General features: G+C 45.2%; 1 protein-coding gene across 1 annotated transcript in view; it reads right to left on the reverse strand.

The window, feature by feature from the left end:
• Positions 1–17,139, reverse strand: part of LOC311524806 (cytochrome P450 4B1-like) — a 44,893-nt gene that overhangs the window by 12,513 nt on the left and 15,241 nt on the right. Inside the window, exons 4-8 of the mRNA XM_084636330.1 lie at positions 15,749–15,876; positions 8,388–8,512; positions 7,714–7,865; positions 6,890–6,996; positions 1,362–1,552 (exon numbers count right to left, since the gene is read on the reverse strand). Coding sequence (XP_084492456.1) covers positions 1,362–1,552; positions 6,890–6,996; positions 7,714–7,865; positions 8,388–8,512; positions 15,749–15,876 — 703 coding nt within the window. The remainder of the gene's footprint in view (positions 1–1,361; positions 1,553–6,889; positions 6,997–7,713; positions 7,866–8,387; positions 8,513–15,748; positions 15,877–17,139) is intronic.

Here is a 17,139-nt window from a genome sequence, read left to right on the forward strand (position 1 = left end):
GTTTCAGAGTAGCAGTCGTGTTAGTCTGTATTCGCAAAAAGAAAAGGAGGACTTGTGGCACCTTAAAGACTAACCAATTTATTTGAGCATAAGCTTTTGTGAGCTACAGCTCACTTCATCGGATGCATTCAGCGGAAAATATTCAGCCTCCTATTTTTCTGCTCATGGAATATTATGTTTTTACTCTGTGGGTCCTGCCTGGTTGCAGACAGTTTGCTGAAAGGTTCTGGCATTTTCTACTCGAAATTTAAGTCATGTGGCTTAGTTGTGATTAGTCAGATAGGTTATACAAAGTTGCCTGGATGAATGAGGGTACAAGCATTACCATCAGCAACCTTTGTCTTGGAACATTTCAATTTGGTTCCTACAAATATTCATGCACGTGGATTTGAAATTTGCTTCCCACAAAAATCCATGCCAATAATACCTAATCACTTCAACATTTTCAGCGAGCCAAAGGGACAGAATGCAAGGAGGCCCATGAGAACTCATTAAACCATTTGAATAATCACAGAACATGATTGAAATCTACTCCCAGCTCAGTCCAAGTGATTTAATCTGAGAGTGACCCTAATTAAAACAGCGTTACAAAATTCAGCTTGCCTTTGACCACAACAGTTTTTGATGGACAAGTAAAATATTGTTTAATTTTCTCATTATCATCCAAGGTTCTCATACATATTACAGTGACGAGGGCTACTTAATTATGTAGATTAGAGGGCTGGATGGCAGGAGGTAAAATTTTGCACGCATGCTGGTAGATTTTCCTGACAACTTTGCAACACAGATATCCGGGGTAGCGTCCGCTTATTTTCAAAGGATCTGAAAGTCACATATGGCACCATTATCTCAGTTGTTTATGTCAGTCTCATCAGTAATGTCAGGCCCAGCTGGAGATTAGCACTGGTGAACTGAATGCCCCTGAAGAGCCAGACAGTGGAGAACAAGAGCGGGAACCATTTTTAAACCTGTGGGTCCCACAAAGTTAGTGTCTATTTATGTTTAATGTGGGGAGTTGGATGTTTAAATATATAAGTAAGTCAGAGCTAGCTGACCCCTCAACTATTTGACAGTCTCCAGTTACCATGCAAAACATGAAATGTTCTTGCAAGCATCCATGTTAAAGACAATGAAAATCCTGTTCAAAACTCTGACCCAAAGACCATTGGAATCATTGTAAAGACTCCCTCTGACTACCACTGGGCTTTGGATCAGACTCCAACTAAATATCAGCGCAACATACCACACTGCCTGATGCCCTGAGTTTCAGGGATTTCTTGGTTTCCAACACTCAAGAATATCTTAGTTCACCAGACATAATCTTGAGAGGAAATATCATGGAATAAGATGTGAACGCTCACCACTGAATGGTCTCCCGGTCTCCCAGAAGCTCCCGTATCTCTTCTCTGCATTTCTGCTGGTGCTCTGGGTACATGGCCAGGCAGTATAAGGTCCAAGAGATCCCACTGGCTGTGGTATCATGACCCCCAAACATGAAAGTGTCCACCTCAGCACGTATGTCTTCGTCAGATAATCCTGCTCCCTTTTCATCCTAATTAGACAGGGATATTGGTCAAGGGAATGTATTAGCCCAGATATACTTTGCTTCTGCTGTACCACATGGCACCTAATGCTGCCCTTGGCAAACATTAAGCAGACATACCACTCCCCCCACCAATGGCGATGCCAAATGCAGAGTAACAGTGGGGTTAAAAATGGTCTCTTCTCTCTTTCTTTCGACCCCTGAGCTCCAGAAGTCTCTCTGTTATCTCAGGTCTCTCCCCCATTGGGCATGCAATGTGGTTCACTCCGAGACTAGTGCACAGACTAGGGTGGCCAGTAGAGCTGGTCTGGTTTTTTTTTTCTTTTTCTGTTGGAAATTGTCTATTTGTTTTCATCCAGAAAAATTATGGGAAATTAGGAGTTTTCATCAAACTCTAAACTAAAAGATTTTGGCTGAGAATAGGCATTGCGTGCCTCATGGGAGTTGTAATTGGCTCCTCTTGTCCCCATTCTCCTCTGTGGGCCAGGATCCTGTGATGGGGTGTATCAACACAAGACTGGTGATGCAAGGGTTAACAAACTGCTTTGGGCCAAACAAGCCACATCCCTTCACCCTTGCTGGGCATGCTTTCATGGAGGGAGCATATAAAAGGGAACGGCTCAGCTCAGTCAGGGCTGGCTAAGGAGGAGAGCAGATGTGTGCAGCAGGCTCCTGCCAAGAAGCTGCCAGGACTGCAAACCACTGAAGCTGAGCACTGGGACTCTAGCCATTGTGTACTAGGGAAAGAGGCCGACTTGGACTCTCACCATTGGGTGGCATTGTCACTAGTAAAGAAGCTACTCGTACTCTAGCCACCGGGCGGTACTGCCCCTAGCTAAAGCAGCTTTGTGGACGCTTGCCCCTAGACAAAGCCATTGCTAGAGAGAGCGACTCATTGGACTCTCACTACTTATTCCCACCAGAGGAAGCACCTCTTAGGATCCCACCAGTGACCTCTACTGCCCTTTAAGCAAAGTGACACCTTGTACCCCGCTGACCCCTTGACAAATCGTCAGAAAGACAACTCCCACAGTGCATCCTGGTCTCCTCTTTTTGTGAAGGGAAGCAATGTGGGTTCATACACAACTTGCAGCTTGAGCTATTCACCTGAGAGAATTTCTTCAGTAAGATACAAAATGAGCATGGACGCCAAAGCATGAGAGATCAAGGATTTGTAACGTTGATATCAGCACTGTGGATGTAATTCTTTTACCCACTGAAAAAGCTGAAGATGCTTCTAAGGAAGGATTGGGAACTACATCACTATCGAGACATAGGTCTCAATGACTGCTCTAAAGTGCAATGAGATCCGTGTTACCAGAAGCACCACTGTCTTCACACTCTCCACGTTATTGAAATAATCTTTGTGCAAAGTATGCCTTGTGAGGTATTATTTAAAAACTAACACACTGATCAATCTTCTTGTTTAATGTATGTACAAAATGCGGATTAAGAGTTATGAACACAAACTGAAATTATGACTACAGTGCGTTTACCAGGCACCTCTGGGGAGTGGGTAAACTGGTTCTCAAAGACAAAGAATAAGCTAACGCCTCTAGTCGGGTGTCATCAACGCTGACTGGCCTGTCAAATGGCTATTCTGTGGCAATGAAAGTTGGCAGGAATAGATCAATCTGGATTTTAGCAAACAACTTTGATCTCTGTGCCTGCTACTTCTAATCACTTTAAATCGATCTTTCTGTAGTTAATAAATCTGTTTTATTATATTTTATCTAAAACAGTTTGGGTTGAAGTGCTTGGGGGAATCTCTGCTCAGATTCCAAAGGCTAGTGCATGTCTACTTTCCTATGAAGAAGTGGCAAACTTACTAATGAGGTTGCACTGTCCAAGGCAACCTTGAGCAAGAGGGCATATTTCATAGAATAGAATCATAGAATCATAGAATAACAGAGTTGGAAGGGACCTCTGGAGGCCATCTAGTCCAACCCCTTGCCCAGAGCAGGACCAATCCCAACTAAATCATCCCAGCCAGGGCTTTGTCAAGCCTGACCTTAAAAACTTCTAAGGAAGGGGATTCCACCACCTCCCTAGGTAACGCATTCCAGTGTTTCACCACCCTCCTAGTGAAAAAGCTTTTCCTAATATCCAACCTAAACCTTCCCCACTGCAACTTGAGACCATTACTCCTTGTCCTGTCATCTGCTATCACTGAGAATAGTCTAGATCCATCCTCTTTGGATCCACCTTTCAGGTAGTTGAAAGCAGCTATCAAATCCCCCCTCATTCTTCTCTTCCGTAGACTAAACAATCCCAGTTCCCTCAGCCTCTCCTCATAAGTCATGTGTTCCAGTCCCCTTATCATTTTTGTTGCCCTTCACTGGACTCTCTCCAATTTCTCCACATCCTTCTTGTAGTGTGGGGCCCAAAACTGGACACAGTACTCCAGATGAGGCCTCACCAATGTCAGATAGAGGGGAACGATCACGTCCCTCGATCTGCTGGCAATGCCCCTACTTATACACCCCAAAATGCCATTGGCCTTCTTGGCAACAACGGCACACTGTTGACTCATATCCAGCTTCTCGTCCACTGTCACCCCTAGGTGCTTCTCTGCAGAACGGCTGCCAAGCCATTCGGTCCCTAGCCTGTAGCGGTGCATTGGATTCTTCCGTCCTAAATGCAGGACTCTGCACTTGTCCTTGTTGAACTTCATCAGATTTCTTTTGGCCCAATCCTCCAATTTGTCTAGGTCCCTCTGTATCCTATCCTTGCCCTCCAGCGTATCTACCACTCCTCCCAGTTTAGTGTCATCCGCAAACTTGCTGAGGGTGCAATCCACACCATCCTCCAGATCATTAATGAAGATATTGAACAAAACCCGCCCCAGGACCGACCGTTGGTGCACTCCGCTAGATACTGGCTGCCAACTAGACATGGAGCCATTGATCACTACCCGTTGAGCCCGACAATCTAGCCAACTTTCTACCCACCTTGTAGTGCATCCATCCAGCCCATACTTCTTTAACTTGCTGACAAGAATACCGTGGGAGACCGTGTCAAAATCTTTTTCTGGGATGCAAGGCTGGGGAGCTGGGGCAATTGGCCGAAGCTTTTCTATTGATGGTTCATGAGTGGCTGGGAGATCATTCTTGTAACTCAGTTGTGTGTGTCCCTGCCTGTGGATGGCTATGTAAGGGCAGTGCCTATCAGAAGCTTGTAGCTTGACATTAACATCACAGTGCGAGAAACAGTCCAGGTTGGTCGGTTTAGAGGGCTCAGTGGTGCCACACTTCGGGTGGCACCCCAAGGACCCTTTCACAGTAACACAATCTGTCACTGGGCTGGATTGCACCCGAGAATGTAACAGATACTATCAGAGAAAATTATTTCACAAATGAAAAATGATATGTTAGGTTTTGAGTATGGTTGTATGAAGTTTCACTAGTTTCTCACTGGTCTTGGATTCAAGGCTAAAATTGAAGATAAACCAGTGACTGCGATATAGAATCATAGAATCATAGAATCATGGAATATCAGAGTTGGAAGGGACCTCTGGAGGTCATCTAGTCCAACCCCCTGCCCAGAGCAGGACCAATTCCCAACTAAATCGTCCCAGCCAGGGCTTTGTCAAGCCTGACCTTAAAAACTTCTAAGGAAGGGGATTCTACCACCTCCCTAGGTAACGCATTCCAGTGTTTCACCACCCTCCTAGTGAAAAAGCTTTTCCTAATATCCAACCTAAATCTCCCCCACTGCAACTTGAGACCATTACTCTTTGTCCTATCATCTGCTATCACTGAGAATAGTCTAGATCCATCCTCTTTGGATCCACCTTTCAGGTAGTTGAAAGCAGCTATCAAATCCCCCCTCATTCTTCTCTTCTGCAGACTAAACAATCCCAGTTCCCTCAGCCTCTCCTCATAAGTCATGTGTTCCAGACCCCTAATCATTTTTGTTGCCCTTCGCTGGATTCTCTCCAATTTCCTTTCATCCTCCTTGTAGTGTGGAGCCCAAAACTGGACACAGTACTCCAGATGAGGCCTCACCAATGTCGAATAGAGGGGAACGATCACGTCCCTTGATCTGCTGGCAATGCCCCTACTTATACACCCCAAAATGCCATATACAAGAAAGAAGTTGGAGCAGAGTCACTTTTGAAATAATTCATGCCCAGATATCACCTGGTAATCAAGGAAAGGTGTCAATTATGCATGTTCTTGTTGATGACATACAACTGGATGATCTGGCAAAAGCAGAAAGTAGATGACAATGTGATACAAGCATCATGCAGTTTATCATCAGGAATAGGACAAGGGACCACCATTGAAGAATAGGGAATTCTTGGACTATGCTAAAATATGTGAATTTGAAGCTGTAGATACTGTGACAGAGTCGGGCCAGATGGCTACAGGAGAGTGATAGAAGGCAGATATATTAGCCCCAGGTTAAGTAGGTCCCTTTTCCCTGGGTAAGGTAACAGGAAAGGTTCCAGAACAATCAGGAACTTTCTGGAAACAATTAAGGCAGACAGGCTGATTAGAACACCTGCAGCCAATCAAGAAGCTGCTAGAATCAATTAAGGCAGGCTAATCAGGGCACCTGGGTTTAAAAAGGAGCTCACTTCAGTTTGTGGTGCATGCGAGGAGCTGGGAGCAAGAGGTGCAAGAAGCTGAGAGTGAGAAGGCGTACTACTGGAAGACTGAGAAGTACAAGCATTATCAGACATCAGGAGGAAGGTCCTGTGGTGAGAATAAAGAAGGTGTTGGGAGGAGGCCATGGGGAAGTAGCCCAGGGAGTTGTAGCTGTCACATAGCTGTTACAGGAGTCAGTGTAGATAGCTGCATTCCACAGGGCCCTGGGCTGGAACCCGAAGTAGAGGGTGGGCCCGGGTTCCCCCCATCCCTCCATCCCCCCAACTCCCTACTTGATACCGGAGGAGTTGAACTGGACTGTGGATTCCACCAGAGGGGAAGGTCTCTGTCCTGTTCCCCGATCCACTCGGTGGATCAGCAAAGACTGTGGGGATTGTTCTTCTTCCTTTCCCCACGCTGGCCAGTGATGAGGCTAACTGAGTGAACGGCAGATTTGAGCCATGAAAGTGGCCAAACTGAGGGCTGCCGTGAACCTCTGAGGTGAGAATAAGCGCAGGACAAGGCAGAGGAGGAACTTTGTCACAATACCTATAAACAAAGGAAGTTGAAGGATGTGGAGTCCTTAAAGAACTTGCTCCAGAAATTAACTGATGCTGGAGAAAATTCACTTTTAGCCCAACCCAGCTAGGTTGCTACAAAGTGGAAAAATCAATGTGAGAATTTTTTTGTCTAACAGACTTACACACACTTATTCACAAGATATGAGAAATAACCAAGGTTCTTCTGTACCTACCTTGGCACACAGAAGAATATCCAGGAAGTCCAGGTGTCTCTTCTTCTGGATCTTTTCAAGTTCTCGCTCATCCTTGAGGGATTTCTTCCTCTCCTTTATCACTTTATCTGTTTCAGAAAAAGGACAATAAAAATATATATTTCAAGACGCTGGATTGCTTTGCTAATTCTACCAACAGAGTGAAGGGCCATCTCAACATGTGAGGTTTTCTGGCCCCATCATCCTCCATGTTGATGATGATAGGATTCACTCAGTATGGGTGCTATAGGATGCAGGGCAGAAGCAGAGGCCTGTTAGAAGGACTCTACTCGGTGCTTTCTTATATCTATGTGGGAGGGAATGGGATCGCTCTCATTCCATTACCCAGTTGGCTCCACAGTTATTTCTCACTACATTTGAGTTTGCATAATTCGAATTTAGGGGAAGGTCAGCTCAAATCCAGCCCCGATAGGTAATGACTGGAAGGTGCAATCAGGTGTCCAACTCACATAACACCTTTGATGGCAGACTTATCAAAGAAGCCAAGGGTCCATGAAGAGTGCACCTCCCTCACACCTCTAAAGGTGGACTCCCCAGAAGAGGAGTGAGGCACCTTGGCAGTGCAATATGTGGGAAGCTTGCACATCTATACAATGTCTATAGATCAACAGAAGACTTTGTTGCTATACTGAGAGTCATGGAGACCAAAGCACCAATCTGGCGCCTGTTGAAGTCAACTGATCGCTTCTCATTGGTTTCAGTGGGAGTTAGATTTTCTCTAAAGAGCTTTTTGCCCTTCTCCGCAAGTTTCAGAGAAAGACAGTGACAAGAACATTGAGAAATACCTGTTTGGAGATGCACCATGTCACAGGCCTTCTGGAATCGACGTCCATCACGACTGAGCCAATAGATGAAATCAATCTGATATGGGAGGTACCAGATCCTGTAATTTATCTGAAAGGTGATTTCACAGACAGATTTGATGTAGGAATTCTCCCTGAAAGAAAAGTATGTAGAAGGATTTAAATGGCATTTAGCAAAGTATATAACTTTTCTGCCTGTGGTAGAGATGTAACATAGTCACCATGAATCCCAAAGTTGCAATATCCTATCCCTAAACAGTGAGTTCGTGGCAGCGGTCTATCCGGATAACATTGCATAAAGCTCCCAGTTAGAGCTGGGAGAAGAACTGACTTTTTGGTTTGAAGGCAGTTCTAAAAAATAAAATAAAATATTCAGTTTAGGTTGAACTGAATCCAAAACTTTCCAGTGAATCAAAAAAGTCAATTTTCTAGAGGCGGATTCAAACCAGAGTCTCAGAATATCTGAACTGCTGGGCTAAAGGTTATAAAGGGTGTGGGAGGAGGGTTATCGCAACAGCACCACACCACCCCCTCCAGCAGTTTTGTGACTATTTGTGTCATATTCGCAAATAGTTTTGAGTCGACCAAAACTGCTGTCTTTGGCAAACAAATTATTTATCCAAAAATTTTTGCCCAGGTCTTCCCCGTGTACTGACTTGTCGATCTGGCAGTTGCTCTCGTGACTAAAGGCACATTTCAAGATGCTGTCTAGAGTCATCAAGCTGACATGTCCAAAGAGCTCCACCGACTTCTCCTGAGTGATCAGATGTTCCCATTTATCCTAATGCAGGAAGGAGACGGGAAATGAGATGGGACAGAAATGCCTTGCTAGATGCTAAAGCAACAAGGGTGGATGAGGTAATAACTTTCATTGGACCAACTTCCACAGTGAGAGAGATGAGTTTTCGAGCTTACACAGAGCAGTCGATATACCTAACACCACGGGAGAGTAGGTTGTTGACCCCCTCAGGTGGCTGATTGGTACAATGACTGTGCTACATCTTCTAACTTTGTGGGTTAATCCTTTATCTTGACTGTTTACAGTACATGCTTTTGACTCTGAAGGTTCCCAGTTCAACCCCCCCTGTTGGCCCAAGGGGATCAGTCACATTTGCATTTACCTTCTGGGTGGTTAAAATTTAAAATCTACTTGTGAAATATGGGAAAGGGAGGACTACACAGTGTTCTGTTAATCAAATATTAGCAAAGCTAGTTTTGGAGGAGCAGGGAGTGGAAGGGTTTAAAGTCAAAATATAAATGAGATCTGTATTTGTACCTGATATATAGTGGAGAGGCCAGAATTATTTCTCTCTATCCCCTGTCTCCAATGTAAGTCAAATGTCTTGATTATACTACGACAGCGTATTTAGATTTCAAGTTCTTTCACAGCTTCTCCCAGCCTACACTTCCAGCTTTGTCTCTCATTTTTCTGGTGAAAGCAGCAAAAGAGATCCCCTTCTTCTCTCCTCAGCATGGGGAGACTGCTCACCAGTGCTCCCCCTTGTCCTTAACTGATGAGGTAAGGACTCACCAGTCAGGGGAATCTGAAGTGGGAGTAGCAGAATGCCTGGCAGGGGAGTTTGTTGCGCTCCCAGCCTTCTGGACACTAGATGCAGCAGTAGTAACTCCCGATGGGAGGAAAGGCACCCTCTACAGCCTCTTCTCCATGAGTTCTCCCCCTTACTGTTACAGGAGTGCTCTATAAAAGAGAGATGTCTGTAGAAATGTAAGTAGCTAGTAAATAGATGAAGTGCCAATAGATGCTGCTCAAGAATATGTAGCAGAGTTCCTGAGTTTTGTAGAATGAATAAAAGTTGTAGTGTGCTGCAAATGGTTTCCTCCATGCAGCACTTTACATGGAAACCATGGAGCACTCAAGGACAGTAAAGCCATTGCGGAGAAACTAAATGAAATGTTTGCATCGGTCTTCTCGGCTGAGGATGTGAGGGAGAGTCCCAAACCTGAGCCAATCTCTTTAGGTAACAAATCTGAGGAACCGTCCCAGATTGAGGTGTCATTAGAGGAGCAAATTGATAAACTAAACAGTAATAAGTCACCAAGACCAGATGGTGTTCACCCAAGAGTTCTGAAGGAACTCAAATGTGAAATTGCAGAACTACTAACTGTGACATGTCACCTATCATTTAAATCAGCTTCTGTACCAAATGACTGGAGGATAGCTAATATGATGCCAATTTTTAGAAAGGGCTGCAGAGGTGATCCAGGCAATTACAGGCCGGTAAGCCTGACTTCAATACCGGGCAAACTGGTTGAAACTATAGTAAAGAACAAAATTGTCAGACACAAAGATTAACATAATTTGTTGGAGAAAAGTCAACATGGTTTTTGTAAAGGGAAATCATGCCTCACCAATCTACTAGAATTCTTTGAGGGGGGTCAACAAGCATGTGGACAAGAGTGATCGAGGAGATCTAATGTACTTAGATTTTCAGAAAGCCTTTGACAAGGTCCCTCATCAAAGGCTCTTAAGCAAAGTAAGCTGTCATGGGATAAGAAGGAAGGTCCTCTCCTGGATCAGAACCTGGTTAAAAGACGGGAAGCAAAGGGTAGGAATAAATGGTCAGTTTTCAGAACGGACAGAGGTAAATAGTGGCTTCCCCCAGGGGTCTGTACTGGGACCATTCCTATTCAACATATTCAAAAATGATCTGGAAAAAGAGGTAAATGGTGAGGTGGCAACATTTGCAGATGATACAAAAGTATTCAAGATGGTTAAGTCCAAAGCAGACTGTGAAGAATTACAAAGGGATCTCACAAAACTGGGTGACTGGGCAACAAAATGATAGATGAAATTCAATGTTGATAAATATAAAATCAGACACATGGGAAAACATAATCCCAACTATACATACAAAATGATGCGTCTAAATTAGCTGTTATCACTCAAGAAAGAGATCTTGGAGTCACTGTGGGTAGTTCATAGAATCATAGAATATCAGGGTTGGAAGGGACCTCAGGAGGTCATCTAGTCCAACCCCCTGCTCAAAGCAGGACCAATCCCCAATTAAATCATCCCAGCCAGGGCTTTTGTCAAGCCTGACCTTAAAAACTTCTAAGGAAGGAGATTCTACCACCTCCCTAAGTAACGCATTCCAGTGTTTCACCACCCTCCTAGTGAAAAAGTTTTTCCTAATATCCAACCTAAACCTCCCCCACTGCAACTTGAGACCATTACTCCTTGTCCTGTCCTCTTCTACCACTGAGAATAGTCTAGAACCATCCTCTCTGGAACCACCTCTCAGGTAGTTGAAAGCAGCTATCAAATCCCCCCTCATTCTTTTCTTCTGCAGACTAAACAATCCCAGTTCCCTCAGCCTCTCCTCATAAGTCATGTGTTCCAGACCCCTAATCATTTTTGTTGCCCTTCGCTGGACTCTCTCCAATTTCTCCACATCCTTCTTGTAGTGTGGGGCCCAAAACTGGACACAGTACTCCAGATGAGGCCTCACCAATGTCGAATAGAGGGGGACGATCACGTCCCTCGATCTGCTGGCTATGCCCCTACTTATACATCCCAAAATGCCATTGGCCTTCTTGGCAACAAGGGCACACTGCTGACTCATATCCAGCTTCTTGTCCACTGTCACCCCTAGGTCCTTTTCCGCAGAACTGCTGCCTAGCCATTCAGTCCCTAGTCTGTAGCTGTGCATTGGGTTCTTCCGTCCTAAGTGCAGGACCCTGCACTTATCCTTATTGAACCTCATCAGATTTCTTTTGGCCCAATCCTCCAATTTGTCTAGGTCCCTCTGTATCCTATTCCTGCCCTCCAGCGTATCTACCACTCCTCCCAGTTTAGTATCATCCGCAAATTTGCTGAGAGTGCAATCCACACCATCCTCCAGATCATTTATGAAGATATTAAACAAAACCGGCCCCAGGACCGACCCCTGGGGCACTCCACTTGACACCGGCTGCCAACTAGACATGGAGCCATTGATCACTACCCGTTGAGCCCGACAATCTAGCCAACTTTCTACCCCCCTTATAGTGCATTCATCCAGCCCATACTTCTTTAACTTGCTGACAAGAATACTGTGGGAGACCGTGTCAAAAGCTTTGCTAAAGTCAAGAAACAATACATCCACTGCTTTCCCTTCATCCACAGAACCAGTAATCTCATCATAGAAGGCGATTAGATTAGTCAGGCATGACCTTCCCTTGGTGAATCCATGCTGACTGTTCCTGATCACTTTCGTCTCATGTAAGTGCTTCAGGATTGATTCTTTGAGGACCTGCTCCATGATTTTTCCGGGGACTGAGGTGAGGCTGACTGGCCTGTAGTTCCCAGGATCCTCCTTCTTCCCTTTTTTAAAGATTGGATTTTAAAGTTCTCTGAAAACATTCATTCAATGTGCAGTGGCAGTCAAAAAAGCAAACAGAATGTTGGGAATCATTAGCAAAAGGATAGATAATAAGACAGAAAATATCATATTGCCTCTGTATAAATCCATGGTGTGCCCACATCTTGAATACTGCATGCAGATGTGGTCGCCCCATCTCAAAAAAGATATACTGGAATTGGAAAAGGTTCAGAAAAGGGCAACAAAAATGATTAGGGGTATGGAATGGCTGCCATATGAGGAGAGATTAATCAGACTGGGACTTTTCAGCTTGGAAAAGAAACAACTAAGATGGGATACGATGGAGGTCTATAAAATCATGACTGGTGTGGAGAAAGTAAATAAGGAAGTGTTATTTACTCCTTCTCATAACACAAGAACTAGGGGTCACCAAATGAAATTAATAGGGGGCAGTTTAAAACAAGCAAACTGCACAGTCAACCTGTGGAACTTGTTTCCAGGGGATGGTGTGAAGGCCAAGATTATAACAGGATTCAAAAAAGAGCTAGATAAATTCCTGGAGGCTCGGTCCACCAGTGGCTGTTAACCAGGATGGACAGGGATGGTGTCCCTAGCCTCTGTTTGCCAGAAGCTGGGAATGGGTGACACAGGATGGATCACTTGATATTCTTCTTACGTTCTTAACCTTACCACCTACCAGCTCCAAGAGGAAGACAGAAGAGAGTTCCTGAACCACCACCACCTTTCCCTCCACTTCCCAGTTAAAGGATCAAGAGAACTAGTATTGCCAGCACTCATGATTTTATTATGCGTATCATGATATTTGGTGTTTCTCTTAAAGCGCCAGCTCCTGGAGTCATGTGAGTGCATGAAAATTTCAGCTTTTCATTTTCATAGCTCTCATGATTACAGAGAAAGGCTTGAAAATGTGGCCCAAGCGCACTCAAAAGAGTTCAGAGACCAGAGGGCAAATAAAAAGAACCCAGTTTATCAATGGCTGGAAGCTAAAGCCAAACAAATTCAGATCAGAACTAAGGCACACATTTTTAACTGTGATAGTGATTAACTCTGGGAACAAACTACCAAGGGAAATGGTGTCTTCTCCATCTCTTGATGTCTTCAGATCCAGACTGAGTGTCTTTCTGGAAGAGATGCTTTCGCCAAACACAAGTTACGGGGCTCAATACCAGAGGAATGGGATGAAATTCTATGGCCTATTTTCTACAGGAGATCAGATTAAATGATCTAAAGGTGACTTCTGGCCTTGGATTCATTCAAAGATTCACAGCGTTTATTACTATTATTTATTATTGTTTTAATCTCATGAGTGTGAATCCAATCTTATGATTTTGACTGACCTGATTACGATTTTTGAATAGTGGGGGTTAATAGTACCAGGATACAAAATGGCCCTGTGAACTCCTTTCCCCTCTCCTGATTACTCCGGAGGGTGAGGCAGGGGGGGAATTTAGCAGAGGAGGTGTGATTGGGTGTAGCAACCCCGCACTGGTGACACAGGGATTAACAAACTGCTTTGGGCCCAAGAGGCCACTCCCCCTCGCCCTTGCTGGGCACACTTCCAGTGGAGGGAGCATATAAAAGGAAGCAGCTCAGCCCAGTCTGGGCTGGCTGAGGAGGAAAGCGGACATACACTGCAGGCTTCTGCTGAGAAGCAAACAGGACTACAGACCGCCAAGGCTGAGAATCCTGACTACACCACAGAAGCGCAGTTCACCATAGGCACTGAAGGGGATGATGCACTGCAACCAGCGGAAGAGATACCAGAGTAAGGATGAAGGGTAGGAAGCGACCCCGGGGGACGTGCTTGGGGATATGGAGACCTGAACCCTGCAATGGGGTAATGGGTTTTGAAGGGCCTGCTTCAGAACATGGTGTAGTAGGGTGGGACCGGGTTCCCCTCCTCTCCCTGCACTTGCCACTGGGCCATACCACTGCCAGAGAGGGCAGCTCCTTGGTCTATTGCCGCTAGGCACTACCAGTGCCAGAGAAGGCAGCCCTCTGGACTCCTGTCACTAGGCACGGCTACCTCCAGAAAGAGGGAGACTCCTGAGACTCTCACTACTTACTACTACTAGAAAAGGCGCCCTCTTAGATTCCCACTGCCCAGGCACTGCTGCCCTGAAGCCAAGCGGCACCTTGGACCCCCGCTGGTCCCCTGACAAGAGGAGAATGTAGGGCCCAATGGAAGTGAATTGGGGGAGAAAGGAAGGGGGAAGAGGAAGAAATGGAGGAGGGCAGAGGGCAGATTTATATGGAAGAAGGCAGGAAAAAGTTATTCATAAGGGGAAACGGGAAAACTAAGGCAAAGGCAAGCAGACAGAAAGGGAAGAGTGAGAACAAAAAACTCAGGTGTTAGTCAAACAGTTCAAAATAAAGGCCACAAAAATGACCTGGCAGCTGGAAAACAAGCTTTCCAATGTGAGACCTAAGGAGCTCAGCCCACTCAGCTTATCAGAGAGAAGGCTGAGAGGCGACTTAACGCTGTGAATTGGTACTTATGTGTGGGAAAGATATCTGATGGCGTGGGGCTCTTCAGCTTTGCTGAGGAAGGCATAACAAGACCTGGGAGCTGAAAATTGAAGTTAGGTGATTTCCTAAACACTGGAACAGCTTATCAGTGTTGGGGGTGGATTTGCCATCACTTGGAACCTGTGTGTGCAATGGGGTAAAATGGATGTTCGTAGCAGTCCCTTCTGGCTTCAGGATCTGTGAATCTCTGGGTCCCCCTGTTCATCTCCTTTCTTCACTGGCCATGGGGAGAACAGGATTGCCTGCATTGCCCTCAACATGCTCATAACACTTGCATCTCTGTATTAAGAGAATGACTATAATCAAATTGGATGCTTCAGGGCTTCAGTCATTTGCCTCCTGGGGTCAGGAAGGAATAATTTTCCTGGTGCACAATTGGCCAGATGAATACTGAGGGGTTTTCCCACTTTTCTCTGAAACGTCAGAGACTGGCCACCGCTTGGGACAGGGCATTGGACAGGGTGGACCAGTGCTCTGAGGTGGTACAGAGAATCCTCTTTTTAGATGCCTGGCTGGTTTGACTCTCTCATGCATTCAGAGTCATACTGATTGCCAGGGTTGGGGTTGGGAGGGAATTTCCCCCCAGAGTAGATTGGAAGGGGCCTGTGAGGGGGGGTTCGCATTCATCTGCAGCATGGAGCCAGTGCACTCCCCTGGTCCTGGGTCTGGTTTGACCTATAGACTCAGGGCTGCTCTAACTTGCTTTCAACTGGAACATATCCCAAGGAACTATACGAGCAGCAGGGGACTGCTGGAGCACAGATGCTCTCTGGAAAACCCTCTCTGGTCACCCCACCTCCATGTTGGGGCTTCAAGTGGGTGTGTTGGGAGGGTGATGTAGGGCTTGCTGTACAAGCTCTCTAGTGATTTATGTTTGTTCAAAGTGAGTGCAGAAAAGATGTAAAATGCTACCACCATTGTGAGTGAGTGGAGAATTCTGATCTGGAAACATGTTACGCAAGTGTAAACTATGTCGTAGCATTCAAGACAGAAGTGAATCGCCCGATATGTCCTTCAAATAGTACATCATGCAGGCAGAGAAGCCAAGAAAACAGCGAAGAAATGGCAAGAAAGGCTTTGCCTTTAGCATAAAAGTTGGAAAAGAACAAAGTACAGGTGATGACAATAGCAACAGCAGTTCCTACCAGCATCACTTGAGTAGATTTGGTGATCAATGACACATAAGGTTTCAGAACCCCATAGTGAAATCCAGGAGTCAGCAGTTTACGATGCTGGAACCACTTTCGCCCTTGTAAGGTCAGTAATCCTTTCCCTAGAGAAACACAGGCAACAAAGATCAGATGATTTACGTCACTAGAGAAGGGAGCTGCTCAGAAAAGTGGTATTTGGTGGGGGGCTGGAGGGGGGAGGAGATGGGGGGATAATTTAGTTTTTTCTACGTTCCTTGCAAAAAATATTCAAAATCTTTTGATTTATTTTGAAGAAAAAATGGAAACTGATAACAGGAAAATGTTTGCTTTTCCAAAACCATTTTTTTTGGTTTTTGGAGATTTAGTGTTTTTCCCCATTTCCCCTCTTTTTTCCCAGTGAAAAGGAGGGGAGGCAGAGAAAAACTGAAAGAAAAGGGTGGGGGACAACCAAAACCCCTACAATTAAAAAAGGGGTAGGTTTCCAGTTTTGAAAAACGAAATGTTTTTGGTTTGTGGGCTTTGTCAAAAATTCAGAAAATTTCAAGAAAACATATATAGCCACAAAAATTTTCATTTAAGAAAGGCCTTTTTCTCATTGAAAAAAGTTCCAAATGAAAAAATTCAGCCTATTAGTCAACGCAATCTGATTATTTCTGTACCAATGCCTAAGCCTCAAGTAATTTGTGTCCACGATCAACAGTATTAGGAGCTACGCAGTTCAAGTTTGGGGAATGCTGCGCACCTGGTATTTCTGGCTCAGCTGGAAGAAAGGACCAGACTCTAATGAGGTCGTTTCTTCTTGCAAAATCTCCAGCCTGTCTTTCTTCTAAGTGAAAGAGGTTCAGATAAGCAGCTTCTGAATGTGTCTCCAAACCAAACCTCAGCGTCTCCCTCGCACCCTCACCAATCACTACGGTTTATCCTGTTTGCTAGTTTCAAGGTAAATGCCTTACAAAATCTCATTTCATGTGAATATTTATCTCCAAGGTGGGTTTTCCCATCACTACCCTATTATAGGCTTTCCCCTGGTACCATTAGCCTATTGTAAGACTGCAGTCACCCTCTTCCTAGTAGAGAGCAGAGAGACCTGAGGGGAGCAAGAAGATTCCTTCAGGGTGAGGACAAAGCCTGTGGGTGGAGGGTGGGGGTAAGACACGTGATTGGAGCAAGCTCCTATGGTTGACCCTGACGCACTGGCAGGAACTGGGCCTCTTGGGGAGAAACCATGGGAGGAGCTGACTGGTACAAAGAACCGAAGAAGGGACTGAGAAAAAGGCAGGAAGGAGTCCAGGGAGGCAGCAGCAAGGTGTCTGAGGGAGCAGACCTTGGCTGCTTATCCCAGGGTTCCTGGCCTGGAGCCCAGTGTAGATGGTGGATCTGGGTTT

This window comes from Lepidochelys olivacea (assembly GCF_965140295.1).
Source record: "Lepidochelys olivacea isolate rLepOli2 genome assembly, chromosome: 8".
Classification (NCBI taxonomy): Eukaryota; Metazoa; Chordata; order Testudines; family Cheloniidae; genus Lepidochelys; species Lepidochelys olivacea.